Source organism: Elephantulus edwardii, unplaced genomic scaffold (genome assembly GCF_000299155.1).
Source record: "Elephantulus edwardii isolate Elephantulus edwardi_28Jun2011 unplaced genomic scaffold, EleEdw1.0 scaffold00075, whole genome shotgun sequence".
NCBI lineage: Eukaryota > Metazoa > Chordata > Mammalia > Macroscelidea > Macroscelididae > Elephantulus > Elephantulus edwardii.
In genome coordinates this window covers 390,327-413,008 of record NW_006399825.1, presented here as the reverse complement: position 1 = coordinate 413,008, position 22,682 = coordinate 390,327, and the positions used below count along the sequence as shown (strand labels likewise).

The 22,682-nt window shown below is 36.2% G+C and overlaps 1 protein-coding gene across 1 annotated transcript in view; it reads left to right on the top strand.

Annotated features, from left to right (window-relative positions):
* Nucleotides 1-2,249: 2,249 nt before the first annotated feature.
* The window catches only part of SLCO1B3 (solute carrier organic anion transporter family, member 1B3), a 77,790-nt gene continuing 57,357 nt past the window's right edge, over nucleotides 2,250-22,682 (top strand). The window contains exons 1-5 of the mRNA XM_006889133.1: nucleotides 2,250-2,373; nucleotides 2,760-2,892; nucleotides 8,386-8,507; nucleotides 10,081-10,227; nucleotides 10,428-10,526. Of these exons, the coding sequence (XP_006889195.1) occupies nucleotides 2,289-2,373; nucleotides 2,760-2,892; nucleotides 8,386-8,507; nucleotides 10,081-10,227; nucleotides 10,428-10,526 (586 nt within the window). The 5' untranslated portion in view covers nucleotides 2,250-2,288. The remainder of the gene's footprint in view (nucleotides 2,374-2,759; nucleotides 2,893-8,385; nucleotides 8,508-10,080; nucleotides 10,228-10,427; nucleotides 10,527-22,682) is intronic.

The window sequence follows — 22,682 nt, the reverse complement described above, 5'->3', positions numbered from 1 at the left end:
AGGATAGAGCAGGGTTTAGGGCTGTTGTACATAGGGTCGCTATGAGTCGCAAACGACTCGACGGCACATAACAACAACAACAACAACAACAATGAGATATTCAGGACTCATCCCCAACATCAATTTCAAAACCTTTATTTGTTTGTCCACTTTTAGATGCATAAGAAGCAATTGAAAATACCATGATTTTGATTAGGTGCGCCTTGATCTTTGAACTAACATTCTTGTTCTTTAGCACTTAGAAGAAGTCCTTGACTGCAGATTTTGCAAGTGCCTAGTGTCTTTCAATATCTTGGCTGCTCCTACCATGCATATTGATTACAAATCCAAAAAAAATGAAGTTATTGACAATGTCAATCTTTTCTCCATCTATCATGAAGTAGGATATAATCTAGAACCAATAGTAAGGAAGAAAGAAGTTCAAGCTGCATTGAAGGCATTGACAAAGAATATGTCCCCAGAAAGTGATAGAATACTAGGTGTTTCAACAAACAGATGCAGCCTGGGACATGCTTTATATTCTTTGCCAGGAAATTTGGAAGACAGCTGCATTCTTTAGTGACTGGATGAGATTCCCAAAAAGGGGAGACCAAACACAGTGTAGAAATTATCCACTAAGATAACTACCATCACATAGAAGTAAAACCTTGATGAAGGTGACTTTGAAATGATTCAAATAGACTAGATGGAAGTGTAGGAGAAAAAAATTAGCCGTTGAAAATTAGCTCACCTTTATGGATGAACAGCCACCTAACAGCAGGTATTGATGTCTTCCTGTCAGGAGAAAAGTGACTAAAATCACAGGCTCAAGGAAATAATCTGAAGAACAGATCAACTGCTTAAAACTAATTCTTCAAGTACCTGTATGCAGAAGAACTAGATGGTTTCAGGCTACCACTGATAGTCAATTTAAAAGGGATTACAGTAAAAAGATCATGGATAGGATGTGAGAGAAATGTAAAACAAATCTCAAAATCATAAAAAAGAGGGCCAATATTACTGGTCTGATAAAGATTTGTGGAACTTCTGAGACCATAGCTCTTCGACATCCTTCAAACATGGTAATACACTCACACCCATTACTCAACTTTCAGTCAAATAGTAAACAGGTTTATTAGATGAACAGTAACAACAAGTGGCCATCTACTTCTTAGAACTGTAAACAATCAAAAGGTCCTCATTTACCCAAGAAGAAATCTCAGAAGGCTGTAAGAGATAGAAAGGAAGAAAGAATGGAAATTATTAACACAGGGAGAGAGTGAGAAAAGGCTATTATTTCACTGTGGAAACTCCAATCAGTGTCACAAAACAGTTGTGTATAAATTGTTACAAAACCAATTTGTTCAGTGAATTTACACCCACATCATAATTAATTTAAAAAAATCAGCACAGTACAACTCTGAGACACCTGAGGTCACCATGAATTGGAGCTGATTGAAAAAATCCTGGGTTTAGGCCACTGGGATGACTTTAGATTTTACTTTTTATGTGATGTGGAGCATTGCTGGATTTTTATTTTCAGAGAAATACTCTAGCTACAATATTGAGAAGAGTCACAGAAAAGAGAACAAATGTAGAAGGATCTTGGCTATTGTCATAGTTTCAATTATATGTGAAGGTAATTGCAAGCAGTACTGTAGAAGGTACTGAAGAGACGAATTTGCTTATCCATGTGCAGGTGGTCTGTAAAACTAAGATGAATCAATGAGCTGTGTTAAAGTGAAATTTAAAATATCTGTAACTTTTGATTCTTAGGTTAAATGTCAGTAATTTGTGTTGCTAATAAAACTTCCATTTTCTTCCTTAAAGTTTCATTTTTTCAACTGACTTCCTGGAATTTCTATTTTGGGAATATTCAGTAACTTTCTTTAGAGTTAGCTTACACTGCTAAGTTTTAAATAAATAATATTTACTATCCTGATGGAGAATCCATTATTACTTACTTTCATTAGAAATTATTCAATGATATTAAGTAAAAATTATTAACTTGATCTGTACTTCTTTTATAATATGATGATGTAACCAAGTTGGAAAATTATTCTTTCTTAGTAGAATGATGATGCTAAGGTTTAAACGACTAAGAAGCAAAAGTAATATAGGATAAAGTTGGTTACCTTTTCATGACAAAAGTAAAATACTTGAATAAAGAAGAAAAGCTATTTAAATTCTATGCACATATAAATTTTGCCTGGCCCTTTGATAACCTTTTTTGTATTCCCCCTCCTCCCCAGATGTTCTTCCTGGCCATGTCATTTACCTATTTTGCTAGAGCACTAAGTGGAGTTGTTATGAAAAGCTCCATTACTCAAATTGAAAGGAGATTTGATATATCCTCCTCTGTTGCTGGATTAATTGATGGAAGTTTTGAAATCGGTAATTTTTATTTTTATTTTAACTCTTACTTGGTAACCAGATTTCCAGAGTTCCAAAGCTCTTCACACATACTCTACACCACCACTTCTCAGCTATGAGTCAATTCTGACTCCATGGTACATAACAACAACAACAACATAGCATTACCTAGAAAATCACATGCTTTATTTTGTTTGTAACTGATTGCCTTGCTTATTATAAATGTCAGAGTACAATGAGTGCCTTACTGTGAAGAGTTTCACATCTTCAATTAAATTATGTATTCTTTGAGGGAAGGTGACACTTGTTGTGTTTTACTTGCATTCATTATAGATACTTCTTTTTCATTGGATTCAGTCTTTTATTTCTGAAATAAGTCCTCTTAAAAGGAATTTATTCTCTTTCAGGAAATTTGCTTGTTATTGTATTTGTAAGTTACTTTGGATCCAAGCTACACAGACCAAAGTTAATTGGAATCGGTTGCGTAATTATGGGAACTGGGAGTCTTTTGACGGCTTTACCACATTTCTTCATGGGACAGTAAGTATCTTAGACCTACTACTGTCATTCTACATATACACAAGTGAGTAGCTATAAAGGATGTAAATTGATTTTCTCACATTTCAGGAGGTTGGAAGTTTGAGTTCAGGACATGCTTGCTTCTAATTGGAAGTTCTTCATCTATTACACCTTTGAATTATTGTTCTGTTCGAATAGTTGCTAGAAATCCTTGAATGTATTTCAGTTGTCTATCTCCGTCTTCTTCATGCTTTTATGATTCAAAAATTATTAAATTTATAATTTATCATACTAGATATAACTTAACACAACAAAAAACACCCCTATTTCCATACACAATCTGATCTACAAGAGGTATTCATTTTAAAACACAAAACTAATATTTTTGCTTCTGATTAAAATATCAACTTTATCAAGCAGCGTTTTTCAAATTTCAGGTCTTCAATAATTAAATCAATCCAGATGACTGATACAAAAAAAAATTGTTAATAAAATCAATCAGAAAGGGTAGAGTAGAACAAAATAATTTAAAATGCATGAGGGGGCAAATATGATTCTGTGATGCTTTTGGTTATATATGTATTTATGTATTTGTGAATGCTTGTGTGTTTTGTTTGTACTCTGTGATACAAAAATACATTTCTTACTTTTATTCACTGTCAAAATATTGACAATTACTTGCTTATGGATTGGTATCTAAACTCCTTTCCTTATGCAACTCAAGCACTGATATGTCCATTAACTATCTCCCTTTTACTAACTCCCTTTTACCTTCCACTGCTCACTGCAATGGATGACTACATTTAAGTTCTACCAAACTATTTACAGTGCTCCAAATGTACTATAATATGTCATACATTTGTAAGTTATATTCTGCAGCCCTTAAGATATTTTTCTACTTTACCTATCTATTAAACTTCTATCCCTCTTTTCAGATTCATCACATAGATCATTTTCTTTATAAAATATTCTCTAACTCATTCATTTCTAATTCCAAAGAAAAATGATTTTTTTTCTCATTGTAAGAGTTTGTGATTTTATATACTAAAATTACTATTTTTTAACATAAGAAGGTTTGGTGGTCCCTCGTGGGTAGGGTGTTGCACTACTAACCCAAAGGTGGTACCTTTCTGTAGGTTTGATTCTACCAGCATCTCCATGGGAGGAAAATGGACAATCTTCTCCCATAAGAGTTAAGAGCCTCTGAAAACCCACTGCAGAGCCAGTTATGAGTTGGTTTTAGCCTATTAGCAGTGAGAGTTGATGTTTTACCATATTTCTTTTTCTGCAAAAGTATGAACTGTTCTAAATGTTAGAACTTAAGTTTTTCAGCTGCTCTACAAAAGAAAGAAGGGCAATCTTTTCACTTATGATTTATAATCTCTAAAAAACCACTGGAGTTTCAGTTATGAGTTAATTTTGACTCAACAGTACATTACAGCAACAAATTTTATTTCAAAAATCTTCATCTTACATACTTTAAACATGCTAACAGAAGGGACCAGTCCTTTAAAAAAGGCTTCATGGTGGGAAGATTAGAGAGTCAGAGAAAGAGGGGAATATTCACACAAGATGGATTGACACAGTGATTGTGCTTCTGGATTGTGCAATGGGCTCACGCATATTCGAGATAAAGAAGATGGTACAGTACAGGGCAAGGTTTAGATCCACTGTTTATAGGGTCCCTAGGAGTTGTAGTGTGCCCCTCACTCATAACAATAACAACATTTATTAAACATCATCAAGAATTCTTACAAAAATAAGAGTATAGTCAAAGAGTTAGATAGAGTTAGCAGTTTAAAATTAAACTTTTAAACCAAGATATTTCATATGTTGGCAAGAATATAAGTACTCTTAATAAAAAAAGAATCTTGGTAATTATTTTGCCTAGAAAATAACAAATGGTCTTTTTTGGTGGCTTCTTCCACTTCACTTTCAACCAAAATTATTTCTTGTTCTCATTATATGTCAACCATTTGGCTATGACTCATAGCTATTCAATGACCAACAGATTTGAATCTGGCCCTATCTTGTACCATCCACACCATCTGCAATACACTTAAGCCCATTATTACAGTCCCTGTGTCAATCCATCTTGTCAAGGGTCTTTTTCTCTTAAGCTGACCCTCTACCTTTCCAAGCACGCTGTCCTTCTCCAAGGACTAGCCTCTCCTAACAACATGTCCGAAGTACGTGAAATGAACTTTCACTATTCTTCCTTGCAAGAAACATTTTTATTTCACTTTCTTGAAGACAGGCCTATTTGCTGTCTTGGTAGTCCATAAGATATTCAATACTCTTCTCCAACACCATAACTCAAAATCATCTATTTTTTTTCCTTAGTCATTGTACAACTTCAATATGTATAAAAGCAGTTAAGAAGATTGCAACTTAGGCGTATCTTACTATTTAAACAGAGGTTAAAGGCTCATCACTGTTCTTCAGTATTCTGGTCAGGTCCTTGTCAGCAGATTTTCCCAAAATGACTTACCTTTTGATTTCTTGACTATTGGTACTAAGAGTATTGATTGTGGATCCAAGCAATTTTAAATCACATAATTTCAATCTCTTTTCCATCTATGATGATATTGGGTATAGACCGAGGGGTGAGGACTTTTGTTTTCTTTTTTTAAAGTTTTTTTTTTAATTATTAATTTTAATGAAAATTTACAGTGACTTTGGATTTCCATTCATTCACTGTTGCACCTTTCTTCCTGCCCATCCCCTCCTCCCCTGGCCCCCGTACACTCTTCTCTTTGAAAAGTAAAAGAAAAATTCTTCCAATTCTTTACAATACCTCCCCTCAGGTCCACTCCAGTCCACTAGGCAGCCTTTGTTCGGGACTCCTGTCTTGACAATAATACCTAATCACATATCCCTTTTAAACAGTTTTCTCCCTCATATGTTTCAATACAGTATACATTATTTATCCCACCTTTCTCAGTATTCCCCCAACCCCAATATCAGTCTGTTTTACAACAGTGGCACTATGCAGTATTTGTCCTTTGGTGGCTGAAATATTTCATTCAGCATAATGTCCTGCAGGATCACCCATTTTGAGTAATATTGCATGAGTTCCTTGTTTTTCAATGCACTGTAGTATCCATTGTGTGAATATACCACAGTTTCTCTATCCATTAGTTTGTTGATGGGCACTTAGGTTGTTTCCAACTCCTTGCTATTGTGAACAAAGCTGCAGTAAACATGGGTGTGCAATAAACATTGGGTGACAGTTATGGTCTCTTTGAGGTATATTCCCAGTAGTGGAATTGCTGGGTCAAATGGTATCTCTATTTGCAACTTTTTGAGAAAGTGCCACATCACCTTCCACAGAAGTTGCACCAAACTTTTGTTTTCTTAATGATAAGATGAAATCTATATTGAAGGCTATAGTCCTCGATCTTGTGCAGCAAGTGCTTCAAGTCCTTCTCACTACCAGAAAACAAGGCTGTGTCATCTCCATAATGCAGGTTATTTATGAGTCTTCTGCCAATCATGATGCCATGTTTTTCTTCATAAAGTCCATCTTCTCAAATGATTTGTTTGGAATACAGACTGAATAATGGAGAAAGTATAGAACCATAATGTGCAGCTTTCATGATATAAAACCATAGTGTTCTCTTGCTCTACCTGCATGGTAGCCTCTTGGTCTAGGTTTTACCTACATAGGTTTCACATGAGCAAAGCAGTGCTCTGGGATTTCCTTTCTTCTCAGTGTTACTAGTAATTCATTGTGATCCATATGGTCTAATGTCTTTGCATAGCCAATAAAACCCAGACATCTTTCTGGTATTATCTGTTTTCTGCCAAGTTTCACCTAATGTCAGCAATGATAACCCTGCTGTCACAGCCTCTTGTAAGCCAAGCTTAAATGTCTGACAGTTATCTGTTGATAAACTCTTCTAGCTGTTTCTGAATATTCTTTAGCAAGATTCTCTTTGGTGCAGTGACTTGATATATTCCTTTAATCTTATTTTGTTGCTTCTTAGATCATTCATGGTTTTTTTCATAGGATAGTTCAGTATTCCAACTTAAGGTTTGAATTTGTTCTTCAGTTCTCTTAGCATGAGAAATGCCAAGCTAGTTCTTCCCTTTTGATTTTCTGAACCCAGTTCACTATACCTTTCTTTATAATACTTTGCTTTGTGTTCTTGAGCTGCCCTTTAGAATCTTCTGTTCAACTCTTTTACTTTCTTGCCTTTGCTTTGGCTGCTTGATGTTCTAGGACAATTTTCACAATCTCCTCTGATAATCATTTTCCTTCCCCACCATATTTGTCATGATCTTTTGCTTTCTTCATGACTGAGATATTTAGTGTCTTTCACCAGCTCATCTGATCTTCAATCATTAGTGGACAATGCCTTAAACCTAATCTTGAGATGGCTAGCAGTGGCAATGTGTTCTTCTAAAAGACAGGAAAATAAAAAAGACAATACTGGTTATTAAAACACAGATGTATAAATAAAGATTCTTTTTATTTTATTATTATTATTACTAGTTTTCATGAAAATTTACAGAGATTTTGGGTTTTCATTCATTCATTGTTGCACTGTTTTCTCCACCCTCATCCCCAGTTCATGCTTCCCCTCCCCCCTGAATGTTTGTTTTAATTGTCCAATTGCCACAGTGCTTGTCAAAGCCAGTTCTGATTAATCTCCTTTGTCAGTGTGTCCCTTGCCATTCCCTATCACTCCTCCCTGAGAGAGACTTCACCCTGATTCATAAGGAAAAGGGGATGGCGTATTCTCTTAGCTACTTCCTGCTGAAAAGGGACGCTGTGGGTTTCAGGGTGAAGGTCTTCTCTCACTACTCTAAAGTGCCCCTTTGGCTGTAGGAAATACATAGACTATTATGGGATTGATTTTGGAATTTAGATGCACTGTTATCAATTGTGCTTAGCCATACATGTTCATATCCTTAAAGATGTATCATGGAAGTGTTGCAGCCTAGAAGATACAAATTTGACTAACAAGTTAAAAGTGCATGAGTCAAAAATTGAAAAGCAATAATATTCCAAGTAGAGGTTCTAATAGTGGCACAAATCAAGTTACAGAGGGAAGGTGGTTCTTACAATACTATAGACTAGCACTTTGTCTATTATAGTGTAGAGGTTAGGAACCACAAGATGTAGAGGCTCAGCTATGTCATTTATGGTTCTTAAGTCCTGGAGAAAATTCCATCTACCCCTGGGTTGTTTTACAACTCGGAAGTTCGCATGCAAGGTAGAGGTGAAGTAAGGATCTGCTTATGAGGTCAGAAAACCTCATCTGTCCATTCCAACAACTACGAAATAGTGAGAAGAGTGGGACCTCAGAAGCCTTTTAGGACCAATTAGTAGGCTCTGTGTCCAGGAGAAAACTAACTTACTTACCAGTAATGCTAATGCTCACCCACAGCTCTTCTGGGAGGATCTAAATCGTTGAAGCATCCTAGAAAGATTCTTATGTATTTCTGGAATATGTTAGAAACATTTCATTGATAAGCAAAATTTTAAATAAAATAATGTTCTCACAGTTATAGGTATTCTAAAGAATATAATGTTAACCTGCCATCGAACTCAACATCAAGGCTGCCAATCTGTTCAACTAATCAAAATTTATTATTCAATAGATCATCACCAGAAACAGTGGGAAATGGTAAGAATTAACAATGACACTAACAATAGTTGTAAAATCTAAGCATAACTTGAAAAAAAATTGGTAAGTTGGTAAAATTTACATAGAAAACAAATTGGAAGAGCATTTGCATCTAACCTGCAGTCAAAATCAGAATTTAACAGGAAATAAAAAAGAGAAAGGCTTCAGTATGACAGCTGATAAAGAATATATATGCACATTTAAAATAAAACTAGTAAAGTGCCATAAGAAAAGAACAAAATATAGCTTTATTCTTAATTAAAAAAGGAAGTTATAAAATTAGTTAAGATTTCTTTATAGATTAAAATATTCTAAATTGTTATTGCAAATACAGTATTAAATATTGACTAACCTCTTACATAAGAAGAAATTAAAAATAAAATTTTGTTGTTGTTGTTGATTGCTGTCAAGTTAAGCACGACTCATAGTGACTCTATGAACAAAAGACCTAATGCCTTTCCATGATGATCATTGCTTCTCCAAGTTCATAAAGTTTCCAGAGGCATGTGGTTTAGGAAGTGGATGCCACTCCTGCTTCCCAGCATGAATCCATCTGAAAGCTCATCCAAACATTGTACTTAATGGGTAACCATTATTGTATTTGACATGACTGTGGAATAGTGTTCAGCATCACAACAACTCCAAGTATAGCAAATAGACAAATGAATGCTGTGTCATTTAAAGAATATTCATTCTAAAATTATTAAATTTGTCCTCAAGGCCACAAGCCCTTGGGCCTTACAGGATTTTAAAGCCATACCCTCTAGCAGGCCTCCACCCTTGGTCAAAGGCTCAAGGACCATCTGCTTGGAGGAGGGGGGAAGGGGGAGAATAGTAACACACATCAAACACAACCCCAAAAACTTCCATTACATGACCTCCATCAAGATAAGACCACCACTGTCGAGATGGTAGCTAGCAGCCAGGTGAAGTAAAAAGAAGCATACTGTGTAATGCTAGAAAAATGTATACTTTTTACTCTTTGTGGAGGATAATATTTATTAAGTATTTTAAAACAAATGCATATATAGCCACTTAATTCAGCAATCTTACTTTTACTTATCTCAAGAAAATAGTTAGGAAGGTGCACAACTATATATTTACCATTATAGAAAAATTTATTTAGCAGAATAGAAAAGTCTAATTAAAAAGTAGATTAACTCGATAAATGATATTATTTTTATCTCTATATTATTATGGAGCGATTAAAATAAACACATTTTAATGATATAAGAAATTGTCATATGATGTTAACTTTAAAAGAAAATTGCAATGAACTAGATTTTTTCATTTTTGATATAGCTAAAGAGTACTATGTATATTTTCATGTGAAATAAAATCATGCATAGTATATAACAAACATTAGAAGCAGCTATGGTGTTGTTGAATTACAATTTTTTTCTTTTTCTTTTTTCTTTTTGTTCTTTGCTTTCTTTTCAAACTTGCAAAGTAAATTTGAACTATTCTTAGAATAAAGAGAGGAAATCCTCTCAAATTAAACAAGAAACTAAAATAGTTGAGTTCCTAATAGAAAGATTAAGACTAAAAATAAAATACACTTTTGTTTTCACAGGTTGTGTAAAGGAATCTGGGTCCAACATGTGGATTTATGTCTTAATGGGCAATATGCTTCGTGGAATTGGGGAAACCCCAATTGCACCCTTAGGAATTTCTTACATTGATGATTTTGCTAAAGAAGGACATTCTTCTTTTTATATAGGTAATGTACAGAAAAGACGATATTGTATTTTTATCATTCTCAGATCTACACCTAAAATAATTTTTACTAAATTTATTTATTGCTTTTTACAAATTTATTTGAAGAGATAAATTGCATAATTTTACTTTTAAAGATCACATTGAACAAATTAAAGCCATGTATTATTGTCAACTGATAAAATCCATTTATAATAATTTTAGGTAGTTTGAATGCAATAGGAATGCTTGGTCCAGTTGCTGGCTTTCTCATGGCGTCTCTGATTGCTAGACTATATGTGGACATTGGATTTGTAGATCTAAGTAAGTATGCTGAACAAGGTAATATGATTATGCATTCAAGTCCAATACATCACTTTTCTAGATTTAAATCAATCTTTACATCTCCCATTTCATACTATTTCTTCAGATATTTAAATAAGAAATAGATGTTTTAACTATCCAAATGGAAAAAAGATTTTAACTAGTATCTGCTCACACATGCTTTTTTACAAATATATATAAATTGAAGAAATTTTAACAGACTTGTCTTTAACAAACTTGTCCTTGATTGGAAACAGCTAAACTGAAAATACTCCTCTCCTAGCACTAATCACTTGGTTAGGTAGAAGCCCTTTTTGTATTGATTCTGGTTTGGATGATGTTGTGGAGAAGTTACAAAGCCCTTTGCTAAAGTCCACTTGTAGTCGCCTGGTTAACCCATGAATGAAGTGGTTGCAGGATCCTTGCTTTCTCTGGCTGAAATATTACTAATTTCATGCCTTCTTATGTCATAGAAGAAACAAAGACCATGCTATGTATGCATGTTTGTTAAGTACAGTTATGTACGAAGCCATACATAGCTACCTCAGTTTGGGCCTCCTTTCTTGTTAAATGGAGCTCAGGTGGCCTAAACTTTTGTTTTACTCACCCAAAGACTTACCTCCCTGATAGTTCAAGTCCACCATTAGCTCTGTAAGAAAAAGATAGATTTTTTTTCCTCTGTGCAGTTTAAAGCCTTAGAAATCCAGTGGAGAGTCAGCTATAAGCCAGTTCTGACTCAACGGCAATGAGCGTGTGTGAGTGATCAAGTTTCTGCATTCAGTCAACGTTCATTGCTCCAACTGAGATTCAGAATCTGTCTTCCTGATTCAGATATCTACTTCTAGCCATCCTTTGCCATCTTCATCTTGCATGTGTAACCTCTCTACCTCTACTCATTCTCCTCAACAAACATATGCAAATCTTTCGATTTTTATGATTAAAATTTTTTCTTTTCAAAACCCAATTCATACCTGAATTTCTTTTCTTCCCCCACCCCCCATTCTTGTTCAAGTACTTTTAAAAAGAATCTAAATAGAAATCAACAATGTCAGTCTGGAGATTAAGTATGCCTGATGCAGGCCATGGACTTTGTAATTACTTGCTATGCATCAGAGAAAAGGAGAATGACTAGGGATGATAGAAGTAGAATTGATGCCTCTGAACTGTGGGGCTGGAGAAGAGTATTGACTATACCATGGACTGCTAGGAGAACGAATGGGTTTGTCCTGGAGAGGATGGAGCCAGACTGCTCCTTGGAGGCAAGGATTCTGAAGCTTCCTCTCACATACTTTGGACATGTTGCAAGGCGGGATCAGTCTTTGGAAATAGACATCATGCTTGGAAGGGTTGAGGGTCAGCACAGGAGAGGAAGACCCTTAATGAGATGGATTGATTCAAAGACTGGGGTAATAAGGTTAGCACAGGATAGAGCAGGGTTTAGGACCGTTGTATATAAGGTCGCTGTGAGTCACTGGTGACTCGATGGCACGTAACAACAACAAACTGAAAGCCTTCACTTTCTCACCTACTTACTTCTCAACCCAATATAATTGCTCTTACCACTAATGAATCAAAATCAATACCTATGTCATTTACTAATTGATGGCACCCAACACAGATGTTAAATATCTTTTTACAACTGATCGTAACTGATATTTCTAGTGTATGCTCATTTTATCTTTTCTTTGTGTCTCATAGATAACTAAGAATACCTCTACTCCCTCTCTTGATAAATATGTTCATCTTGATTTAATTTTTGCTTAAATTACTGCATATTCTTTCACATGCACACTATTTCCAGTCTTATTAATTAGAGGAAGACACTCAACTAGGTGTTTTTGGTTTGGTGTTATGGGTTTTTGTGTGTCAGGAAGTGTGAGGACAGCGCAGGATAGAACAGGGTTCAGATCTTTTCTCCATAGGGGTGCTATGAGTCATACTCGACTTGATGGCACCTAACAGCAACCACAGCTGTTTCAAGAGTATTAAAATGATGTGTTTCATGCCACCTATTTAAAATTTTTCAGGACCTCTGATAACACTTAAGAATAGAAGATAAATTCCATAAAATGGCAACCATAAGGTACTTTTCATTTCTTCCATTCAATGCTATCTTTCCATTTTCTATAAAAGAAACATTTGTACATGTTACTCCTGAGTGAAGCAAACAATTAACTACTTTGCTACTAAAACGAACAAACAGGTTGGCAGATCAAACCCACAGACAATTTGGAACACATTCTTGAAAATCTTATGGAGCAGTTCTTCTCTGCACACGTGGGGCACTATGAGTCAGAATCCAGCAATGCCACTAACAGCTACAACCTGGTGTGTTAGCAATACCTAACTAATTGTAAGTTTACCCTCAGTCAGAATCAACTCAACAGCATTGAGTTCTACTTTTCAGGTCCTGTTGAACACTAAGAGGATGAGTGTATTGCGGATACCTTTGAATTCACCTGTAACATGTTTTAGAAAAAATACAGAATTATTTCTATGTTAGCATATAATAAAGGATTAATATTTGTGAATGAACAGATTTGACATCCTAGTTCACCAGAATTTATCATGCCAAGAAAATCAAAGGATTTCTCTCTAAGACAGAATATCAGTAGTCTCAAATTTGAAAATACTTGCTAATATAAAGCAAAAACTCATACCTGATGAAATGTTACCTTCAGCTTCAAGCCCCCCTCTGTTTAGGCAAGCAAGGTTGTATCATCAGCATAATGCAAGTTGTTGATGAGTCTTGCTTGAATTCTGAGGTCACGTTCCTCTTCATAAATTCCAACCATGTCATGTTCCCTTGCTCTATTCAGATAACAGCTTGCTGGTCGAGATACAGATCATAAGCCCTATCAAGTGTTCAGGGATTTCCATTCTTCTCAATGTGAGCCACAAGTTGTTGTGATCCACACAGTTAAATGACTTTTCATATTCGATAAAACACAGACATCCTTCTGGTACTCTCTGTTTTCAGTCAGTCTCCTTGACATCAACAGTGATATCCCTGATACCATGGCCTCTTCTAAGCCCAACTTGTATTTCTGGGAGTTCCCTGTCATTGTAATGTTCTAGTCATTTTTTTATAATCTTCAGTATGATTTTGCTTGCATGTGATAATAGTGATATTGATCAATAATTTCCACATTCTGTTAGACTTTTTTTAAAATGGGAATAAATACAGAGTTCTTGCAGTCATTTGACGTTGTAACTGTCCTCAAAGTTTCTTAGCACAACCTAGTGAGCAAATCCAAGGCTGTATCTGTTTGTTGAAATAAGTCAGTTGGCATTTCACCAGTTTCTTGGGACTTATTTTCTGCCTATTCATTCTTGAGCATGTACTACTTCTTGAAATGGTTCTGGATTAGCCAAATATTTTTTGTACAGTGACTCTATTACTATTGTATTCTGTATTGCTTCTTGAATTATTCCAAGATCTTTCACATAGAATCTTTAAGTATTACAACTGAAAGCTGGAATTTCTTCTTCAATTCCTTTAGCTTGAGAAATGCCAAATGTGTTCATCCCTTTTGATTTTCTGGCTTCAATTCATTGCACCTTTCTTTGTAATAGTGTGTTTTGTCTTCATGAACTGCCCTTTGAAATCTTCTGTTCAAACCGTTTCTTCCCTTTATTTTGGCTCCAGAATCTCTTGTAGCATCCATTTTCGTCTTTTCTTCCTCTTCTGTCTTTGTAGTGACCTTTTGGCTTTCTTCATGGATTATATAATCCCAATATTTATTTGGTATTCATTCATTAATGTTAAATGCTTAAAACTTGGTTTTGACTGTTGTTGTTGTTGTTGTTCATGTGCCTCGAATCGCTTGTGACCCTATGTACAACAGCCCTAAACCCTGCTTTATCCTATGCCAATCGCACTGTCTCTGACACACCCATCAGATTACCCCAGTCACTGAATCAATCCACCTCATAGAGGGTCTTCCCCTCTTGTGCCGTCCTTCCACCCTCCCAAGCATAAGGCCCTCTCCAAGGACCTGCCCCTCCTTACAACACATCCAAAGTATGTAAGACGAAGCCCCAGAATCCTTGCCTCCAAGGAGCATCCCAGTTTAACCCTCTCTCGGATGAATCTGTTTGTTTTCTTGGCAGTCCATGGTACACTCAATACTCTTCTCTAGCACCACAGCTCAAAGGCATCAATTCTCCTTCTATCCTTCCTAGTCATTGTCCAACTCTCTGACACATAACAAGTGATTGCAAAGACGATGGTCTGTATTAGACACACCTTAGTCTCCAGAGAGACACCATTGCTCTCCAGTACTTTGGAGAGAAAGGTCCCTAGCAGCACATTTTTCCCATCACAATATATCTTTTAATGTCCTGGCTGCTGGTGCCAAGACTGTTGACTGTGGAGCCAAGCAGACTAAAGCTGTGAACAATCTCAATCGCTTCACCATCCATCCTGATGCTGCCAATTGGTTCAGTGATGAGAACTTTTGTCCTGTTGAGTTTGAATATAGAGTAACTAAATTTTTAAATGAAATTTTAATGAAAGTTTGTAAAGACTTTGTATTTCATTCATTTATTGTTGCACATTTTCCTCCCTGCCCATCCCTACCCCTAGTTGGTTTTCTCTTTGAAAAGTAAAAAAAGAGAAAACAAAAACTTTCATTATTATGCAATCTCCCCCCAACCAGTCCACTTCACCATACAGCTCTCATTCCAGACTCTTATCATAAAAATAATACCTAATCATATGTTCCTTTGTTTCAATGCAGTATACACTATTTATCCCCTCTTTTCTTAGATTGCCGCCAACCCAGATATCAGTCCTGCTTTACAACAGTGGCATTATGCAGTATTTGTGCCTTTGTGACTGAAATATTTCACTTAGCATAATGTCCTCCAGGTTCAGACATTTTGAATAATATTGCATGAGTTACTTGTTTTCAATGCAGTGTAGTAGCCCATTGGGTCAATACACTACAGTTTCTCTATCCATTCATTTGTTGATGGGCACTTGGGTTGTTTCCAACCCTTTGCTATTGTGAAAAAAGCCACAATATACATGGATGTGCATATATTTGCTTGGGTGGCAGTTATGGATTCTTTAGGGTATATTCCCGGTAGTTGAATTGCTGGGTCAAATGATATTTTTATTTCCAACTTTTTAAGAAAACGCCCCACTGTCTTCCATAGTGGTTGCATCATTTTACACTCCCACCAACAGTGAATAAGCGTTCCAATTTCTCCACAACCTCACCAGCATTTGCTGTTTGCTGTTCTGTTAAATTTTACTACTCTTTCAGAGGTGAGATAATATTTTTATTTGCATCTCTCTTAAAGCTAGGGATTTTGAACATTTCGTCATGTGTTTGTTCACTATCTGTCTTCTTTGGTGAAGTGTCTGTTAATAACATTCTGTGCCCATTTTGCAATAGTGTTGTTTACCTTTATCTTGTGTGGTGCTCAAGTATTCTATAAATTCTAGATGTAAGTCCCTTATCAGACATGTCATTACCAAATATTCTTTTCCAGTCTGTGGCTTCCATTTTTATCCTATTGGAGAAGGTTTTGGATGTGCATAAAGATTTGGTTCTTAGAACATCCAATTAATCTATTTTTTTTTCTTCTCCTGGTTGTAAGTTTTTCTGGATGCTTAGAAGATTATTAATGGGGTAGATTAGGGCTTCTAGAGTTCTTTCAAGCTTTTTTCTAATGAAGTTTATAGTCCTTGGCTTTAGTCTTAGGTCCTTGATCCACTTTGAGTTAATTTTTGTGGATGGAGTGAGGTGTAGATCTTGCTTGAGTTTTCAACAGATAGTTTTTCAGTTGTGCCAGTACTATTTGTTAAAAAGGCTATTGTTTCCCCATTTAATTGATTTCATTTCCTTATCAAAAATCAGTTGTCCATAGGTATCCACTTCACGAATAACATGCCTCTGAAAACTCTATCAATTTCGATAAATGTCAATAGTTGTAAAGGGGCTTCAAGCATTTGTTCATCAGATTGACTTGAAAGCAATCAACAACAGCAATCAAAAATCAATTGTCCATAGGTTGTTGTTGTTAAGTGCCGTCAAGTTGCTTGCGACTCACAGCGACCCTATGGTAGATGAGCTAATTTCTGGGTTCTCAGTTTTATTCCATTGACCTATGTGTCTGTCATTGTACCAGTACCATGCTGTCTTGACCACCACAGCAATGTAGTAGGATTTGAAATCAGGGAGTGAGATTCCTTCTACCTTGTTTCTCTTTTTAAGAAGTGCCTTGCTTATTCAGGGACTCTTTCCATTCCAAATGAAGTTGCTGGAGATTGCCTTTTCCATTACATTGAAAATTTGAATTGATATTTGTATTGGGATTGCATTGAACGCATAAATTTCCTTTGATAGTTTTGACATTTTCACAATATTGAATCTTCCTATCCCTGAGCAAGGGATATTCTTCCACTTCTCCAGATCACTTTTTGTTTCTTATAGTAATGCTTTGTAATTTTCTTTGAGTAGATCCTTTGTGCTTCTTATTAGATTTACTTCCAAGTATTTAATCTTGTAATTAGCTACTGTGAAGGGTATTGTTTTTCTCAGCTCCAGTTCTGTATTCTCTTTGTCACTGTAGAGAAATATAATTGATTTTTGTATGTTGATGTATCCTTCCACTTTGCTGAGTTGGTCAACTATGTCCAGTAGTTCTTGCTGAGTCTTTAGGGTTTTCTAAGTATACTATCATAGCATCTGCATAGAAAGATAATTTTACCTCCTCTTTGCCAATTTGGATACGTCTTATTTCCTTCTTTTGTCTTATTGCTATCACTAAGACTTCCAATCCAATATTGAACAAGAGAGGTGATGGTGGACATCCTTACCTAACTTCTGTTCTCAATGGAAATACCTTTAGTCTCTCTCCATTGTGAATAATGTTGGCTCTCGGGTTTGCATATATACATTTAACTATGTTGAAGAAATTCCCCTCTGATCTTATTTTGCTGAGTGTTTTAATCAGGAAAAGGTGTTGGACTTTGCCAAAGGCCTTTTATGCATCAATTAAGAGGATCATAGGATCATGTGGTTCTTGGTCTTTGTTTTGTTAATGTGATGAATTACACTGATTATTGTTCTTATGTTGAACCATCCTAGCATACTGTTATGAATCCCAATTGATCATGGTGAATTATTTTTTTGATCTATTGTTGGATTCTATTGGCTGAGATTTTACTCAGAATTTTGACATCTACGTTCATGAGATGTTGGCCTACAGTTTTCTATTTTAGTGGTGTCTTTACTTGGCTTTGGTATCAGGATATTTTTGCCTGATAGAATGAGTCTGGGAGAATTCCATCTTTTTCTATTTTCTGAAATAGTTAATGTAGGATTGGTGAAAGTTCTTCTCTGATGTTTGATAAAATTCACTTGTAAAACCATCTTGTCCAGGGGTTTTTTTTGGCTGGAAGTTGTTTTATTACCTTTTCAATTTCTTCTTTTGGTCTCTTCAGGATTTCAATTACAGTTTGTGTCAGTTTAAGTATATTGTGATTTTCTAAGTATTTGTCCGTTTTCTCTAGGTTTTCTTATTGATTTGAGTATACTTTTTCATAATATTCCACTTTTAGCCCTTTTATTTTAGTTGGTTCTGTTGTGACATTGCCCATTTTATCTTTTATTTGGATTATTTGTGTCTTTTCCTTTGTTAGTTTTACTAGGGGTCTGTTGATTTTATTCACCTTTTCAAAGAACCAACTGCTGGTTTTATCTATGGTTTCAATTGTTTTTCTGTTTTCTATTTCATTTGTTTTTGTCCTAATTTTTATAATTTTAGGATTTTTTGAGGGTATAGGGTTTTCTTGCTGTCCTTTTTCAATTTGTTGGAGATGTCGGATTAGAGAGTCAATGGTCTTTTTCCCTGCTTTTTGATGGGTTTGCGTATTGCTCTCATTTGTCCTCTGATTACTGCTTTGGCTGTTTCCCAGAGGTTTTGGTTGTTGTTGTTATGTGCCGTCGAGTCGCTTGCGACTCATAGCGACCCTATGTACAACAGCCCGAAACTCCACTCTGTCCTGTGCCAATCACACTGTCTCCGACACTCTCATCCCAATTATCCCAGTCACTGAATCAATCCACCTCATAGAGGGCCTTCCTCTCCTGTGCCGTCCCTCCACCCTCCCAAGCATGATGTCCCTCTCCAAGGACCGGTCTCTCCTCACAACATGTCCAAAGTATGTTAGATGGAGCCTCAGAATCCTTGCCTCCAAGGAGCCACCCGGTTTAACCCTTTCCAGGACAAATCTGTTTGTTTTCCTAGCAGTCCATGGTATTCTCAATACTCTTCTTCAGCACCACAGCTCAAAGGCATCAATTCTCCTTCTATCCTCCTTGGTCATTGTCCAACTCTTTCATGCATAAGAGGTGATTGCGAAGACCATGGCCTGTATCAGACGCACCTTAGTCTCCAGAGAGACACCATTGCTCTTCAGTACTTCGGAGAGGTCCCTAACAGCAGACTTTCCCATGGAAATGCGCCTTTTAATTTCCTGGCTGCTGGTGCCAAGACTGTTGACTATGGAGCCAAGCAAACTAAAGCTGTGTACAATCTCAATATCTTCACCATCCATCCTGATGCTGCCAATTGGTCCAGTGGTGAGAATCTTTGTCTTCTTGACATTGAGCCTCAATCCATATTGTAGGCTGCAGTCCTTGACCCTCTGCAGCAGGTACTTCAGGTCCTCTTCAGTTTCAGCAAGCAGAGTTGTGTCATCCGCATAACGCAGATTGTTGATAAATTGTCCACCAATCTTGACCCCACATTTCTCCCCATAGAGCCCAGCCTCTCGGATAATCTGTCCTGCATATAGGTTGAAAAGGTATGGAGATAGGATGCATCCCTGGCGTACGCCCTTCCCAATTTTGAACCATGCAGTGTTCCCTTGCTCTGTTCTGACGACTGCCTCCTGGTCCAAGTATAGGTTTTGCATTAGAACAATCAAGTGTTCTGGGATTCCCATTCTTCTCAAAGTCAGCCATAGTTTGTTATGATCTACACAGTCAAATGCCTTTGCATAGTCAATGAAACACAGATAGACATTCCTCTGGTATTCCCTGCTTTCAGCCAAGATCCATCTAACATCAGCTACAATATCTCTAGTACCACAACCCCTTCTAAACCCAGCCTGGACTTCTGGTAGTTTTGGTAAGTAATGTTTTTATTGTCATTTGTTTCAAGAAACTTTTTAATTTCATATTTCTTCTAGTACCCATTTATGTTCAAGCAAGGTGTTGTTCGGCTTCCAAATGTATGGTTTATTCATCCTTCATCCTCTTGTTATTAATTTCTAATGCTGTACCATTGTGGTCTGAGAAGATGCTTTGAAGTATTTCTGTTGTTTTGTTTGTTTGTTTGTTTGTTTTAAATTTATTGATGTTTGCCTTGTGACCTAAAATGTGATCTTTTCTTGAGAACATTCCGTGTACTTTGGAGAAGAAGGTGTAATATGCTTTTTTGGGGTACATTAGGCTATAAATATCTATGAGATCAAGTTGGTTTATTGTGTGGTTTAATTCTTCAATATGTTTGTTGAGTTTCTTTCTGGTAGTTACACCTTTTCTTGAGAGTGGTGTATTTAAGTCTCCAACTACTGTAGCGGTGCTATTTCCTTTTTGAGTTTAGTTAATGTTTGCTTTATATATTTTGCAGGTCTTTCATTTGGTGCATAAATATTTATTATTATGTCCTCTTGTTCTATTAACCCTTTAATCTTTATTAAGATTAATGACCTTTCTTGACCTTTGTGATGATTTTTGCATTGAAATTTATTTTATCAGAGATTAATATTTATACTCCTGCATTTTTCTGATTGCTATTTGTTTGGTGTATTTTTTCTCACCCTTTTATTTTTAGCCTTTCTTTGTCTTCACTTTTCAGATGTGTCTCTTGTAGATAGTATATTGATGTATTTTGGGGGTTTTTTTTTATCCAATCTGGTACTCTTTTTCTCTTCAGTGGTGCATTTAATGCATTTATATTTAGTGTGATTATTGAGGGGCACAGTTTTTTCAGTATCATTTTGTTGAGTTCTTTTTGGTTCATCTTGCTTTCTGTGGCACCTCTATAAGAAAGACCTTTCTCAGCACTTTCTGCAATGTTGGTCTTGTTTTTACAAACTCTCTTGGGTTCTGTTTTTCTGAAAATATCTTGATATTTCCTTCATATTTCATGGATAATTTTGCTGGATACAGTATTCTTGGTTGACAGTTGTGTTCTTTGAGTGTTTGATATATGTCATTCCCTGCCTTCTTGCTCTTGTAGTTTCTGCTGAGAAATTGGTACTTAACCTTACCTGCTCTCCCTTATAGGTTACTCTTTGTTTCTCCCTCACTGCTTCCAGATTTCTCTCCTTATCTTTGGTTCTGGAAAATTTGACTCTAATATGCCCTGGTGTTTTTCTTTTGGGGTCTGTTCTATATTCTCTCAGCTTCTTGAATATGTATTCTCTCATTCTTCTTTATGCCTGGGAAGCTTTCTTCTAATAATTCTTCCACAACTTTTTCAGTGCCTATAGCTGCTTCTTCCTGTTCTGGGAGTCTGATGATAGCATGTATTTCTCTTGAGTTTGTCCCACATTATTCTGAGGTTTTCTTCTTTTTCTTTCCTTTTTTATTCTGCTTTTTGTTCTAGTATATCAGTGATGATCCATATTCTGGATCGTGGTTTCTTATTTTTTCAGAGCCTCTAATGTCTCGTTTGTTGTATCTGCATTTTTTTGAATTATTTTTTTAAGCACTTTCTGGCTTTTGCTTGTGGTGCCCTGTAATTCTTCAAGATTGTCTTTCACCCATAGAAAATATTCAATTTTTTTAAGAAGAAAATATTCAATCATTGTTCTTTTGAATTCTGTGTCAGAAAGTTCCATCAGACTTTCTGTCTTCAGAAAATCCATTGATACTGTGTCACTTTTTGGGGGTGACATCTTACTTTGTGCTTGCCTAGGGTGTGATTTAGCCTGCTTCTAACATGACATTACTGTGGTAGAGTTTTTCATTTCTGAGGCAATAATAGGTTATTGATCTGAAGTCACTGCTACAGAAGAGGGTGTGGCAGTTACTCTGCCTGTGTTTCTTTCTGAAATTCTGAACCAAGAAAAGTTTCGGTTTAGGGTCTGTGAAAGTGGCCTCTTCCGTAGGATAATTGTTGCAGTTAAGTCAGATCAAGACACTCTGGATAAAGGCAGTTAGTTGACTCAACTTGAGGAGATGTGAGGCTGAGCTAAAGGGCAGGCATGAGCAGGACGGACATGTGCACAGGCACACACTGGGTGGGCAGGCACACAGACACTTGTCGGGTAGGCACGAGTGGGAACCTTACTCAGATTCTAGCTGTGTGTGGGGGCACATGTAAGGACTTCGCTCAGATTGCAACTGTCAAACTGAAGCCTAGTGGGGCTAGCTGGTCCAGCTAGCCTGGAGGGACAGATTGCATCTGTCCAGCTTGTGCCTCCAGCAAGGCTGGAGAATTACTAAACTTTTAAGATAGTATATAAACTAAGAAAAATATTTTAGCCAGTCATGTCTGGATTGGTTATGACTTTCATGTTCATGCCAATGATCACAGAGGGTAAAAATTAAATCAAACTGGCAACTTGTAAGGTCTTAAATAAGTATTTAACTTATAGATTGAGTTCCCTATTTAATCAGTCATTTCCCTGAGTTATCTTATTTCATTATTAATTATGAAACAGTGTTGTTATTAAGCATTATGAAGGTGATGCCAACTGAGTGATGCCAGCACATAGTACAATAAAAAGAAACATAATTCAATATTGGTCCCTCCTCACAATTTCAGTTATGCTTATACCCATTGTGTCAATGTTTCTCACAGAGAATCATTCTCTTTTTTTAATGATCTTCTATTTATCACACATGCCTTTCCCCAGGGACTGCCTTCTCTTGATAGCATGATATACTGAAAGAATATAGATAAAGTCTAGCCATCCAGGCTTGAGGGGAGCATTTAGGCTGCACTTCTTCCAGCACAGCTACTTTTTTTTTATTTTAAAAATCTGTATTGTTGTTGTTGTTGTTACGTGCCATCAAGTCTCCTGCGACTCATACCGACCCTATGTACAACAGCCCTAAACTCCGCTCTGTCCTGTGCCAATCGCACTGTCTCCGACACTCCCATCCCAATTATCCCAGTCAC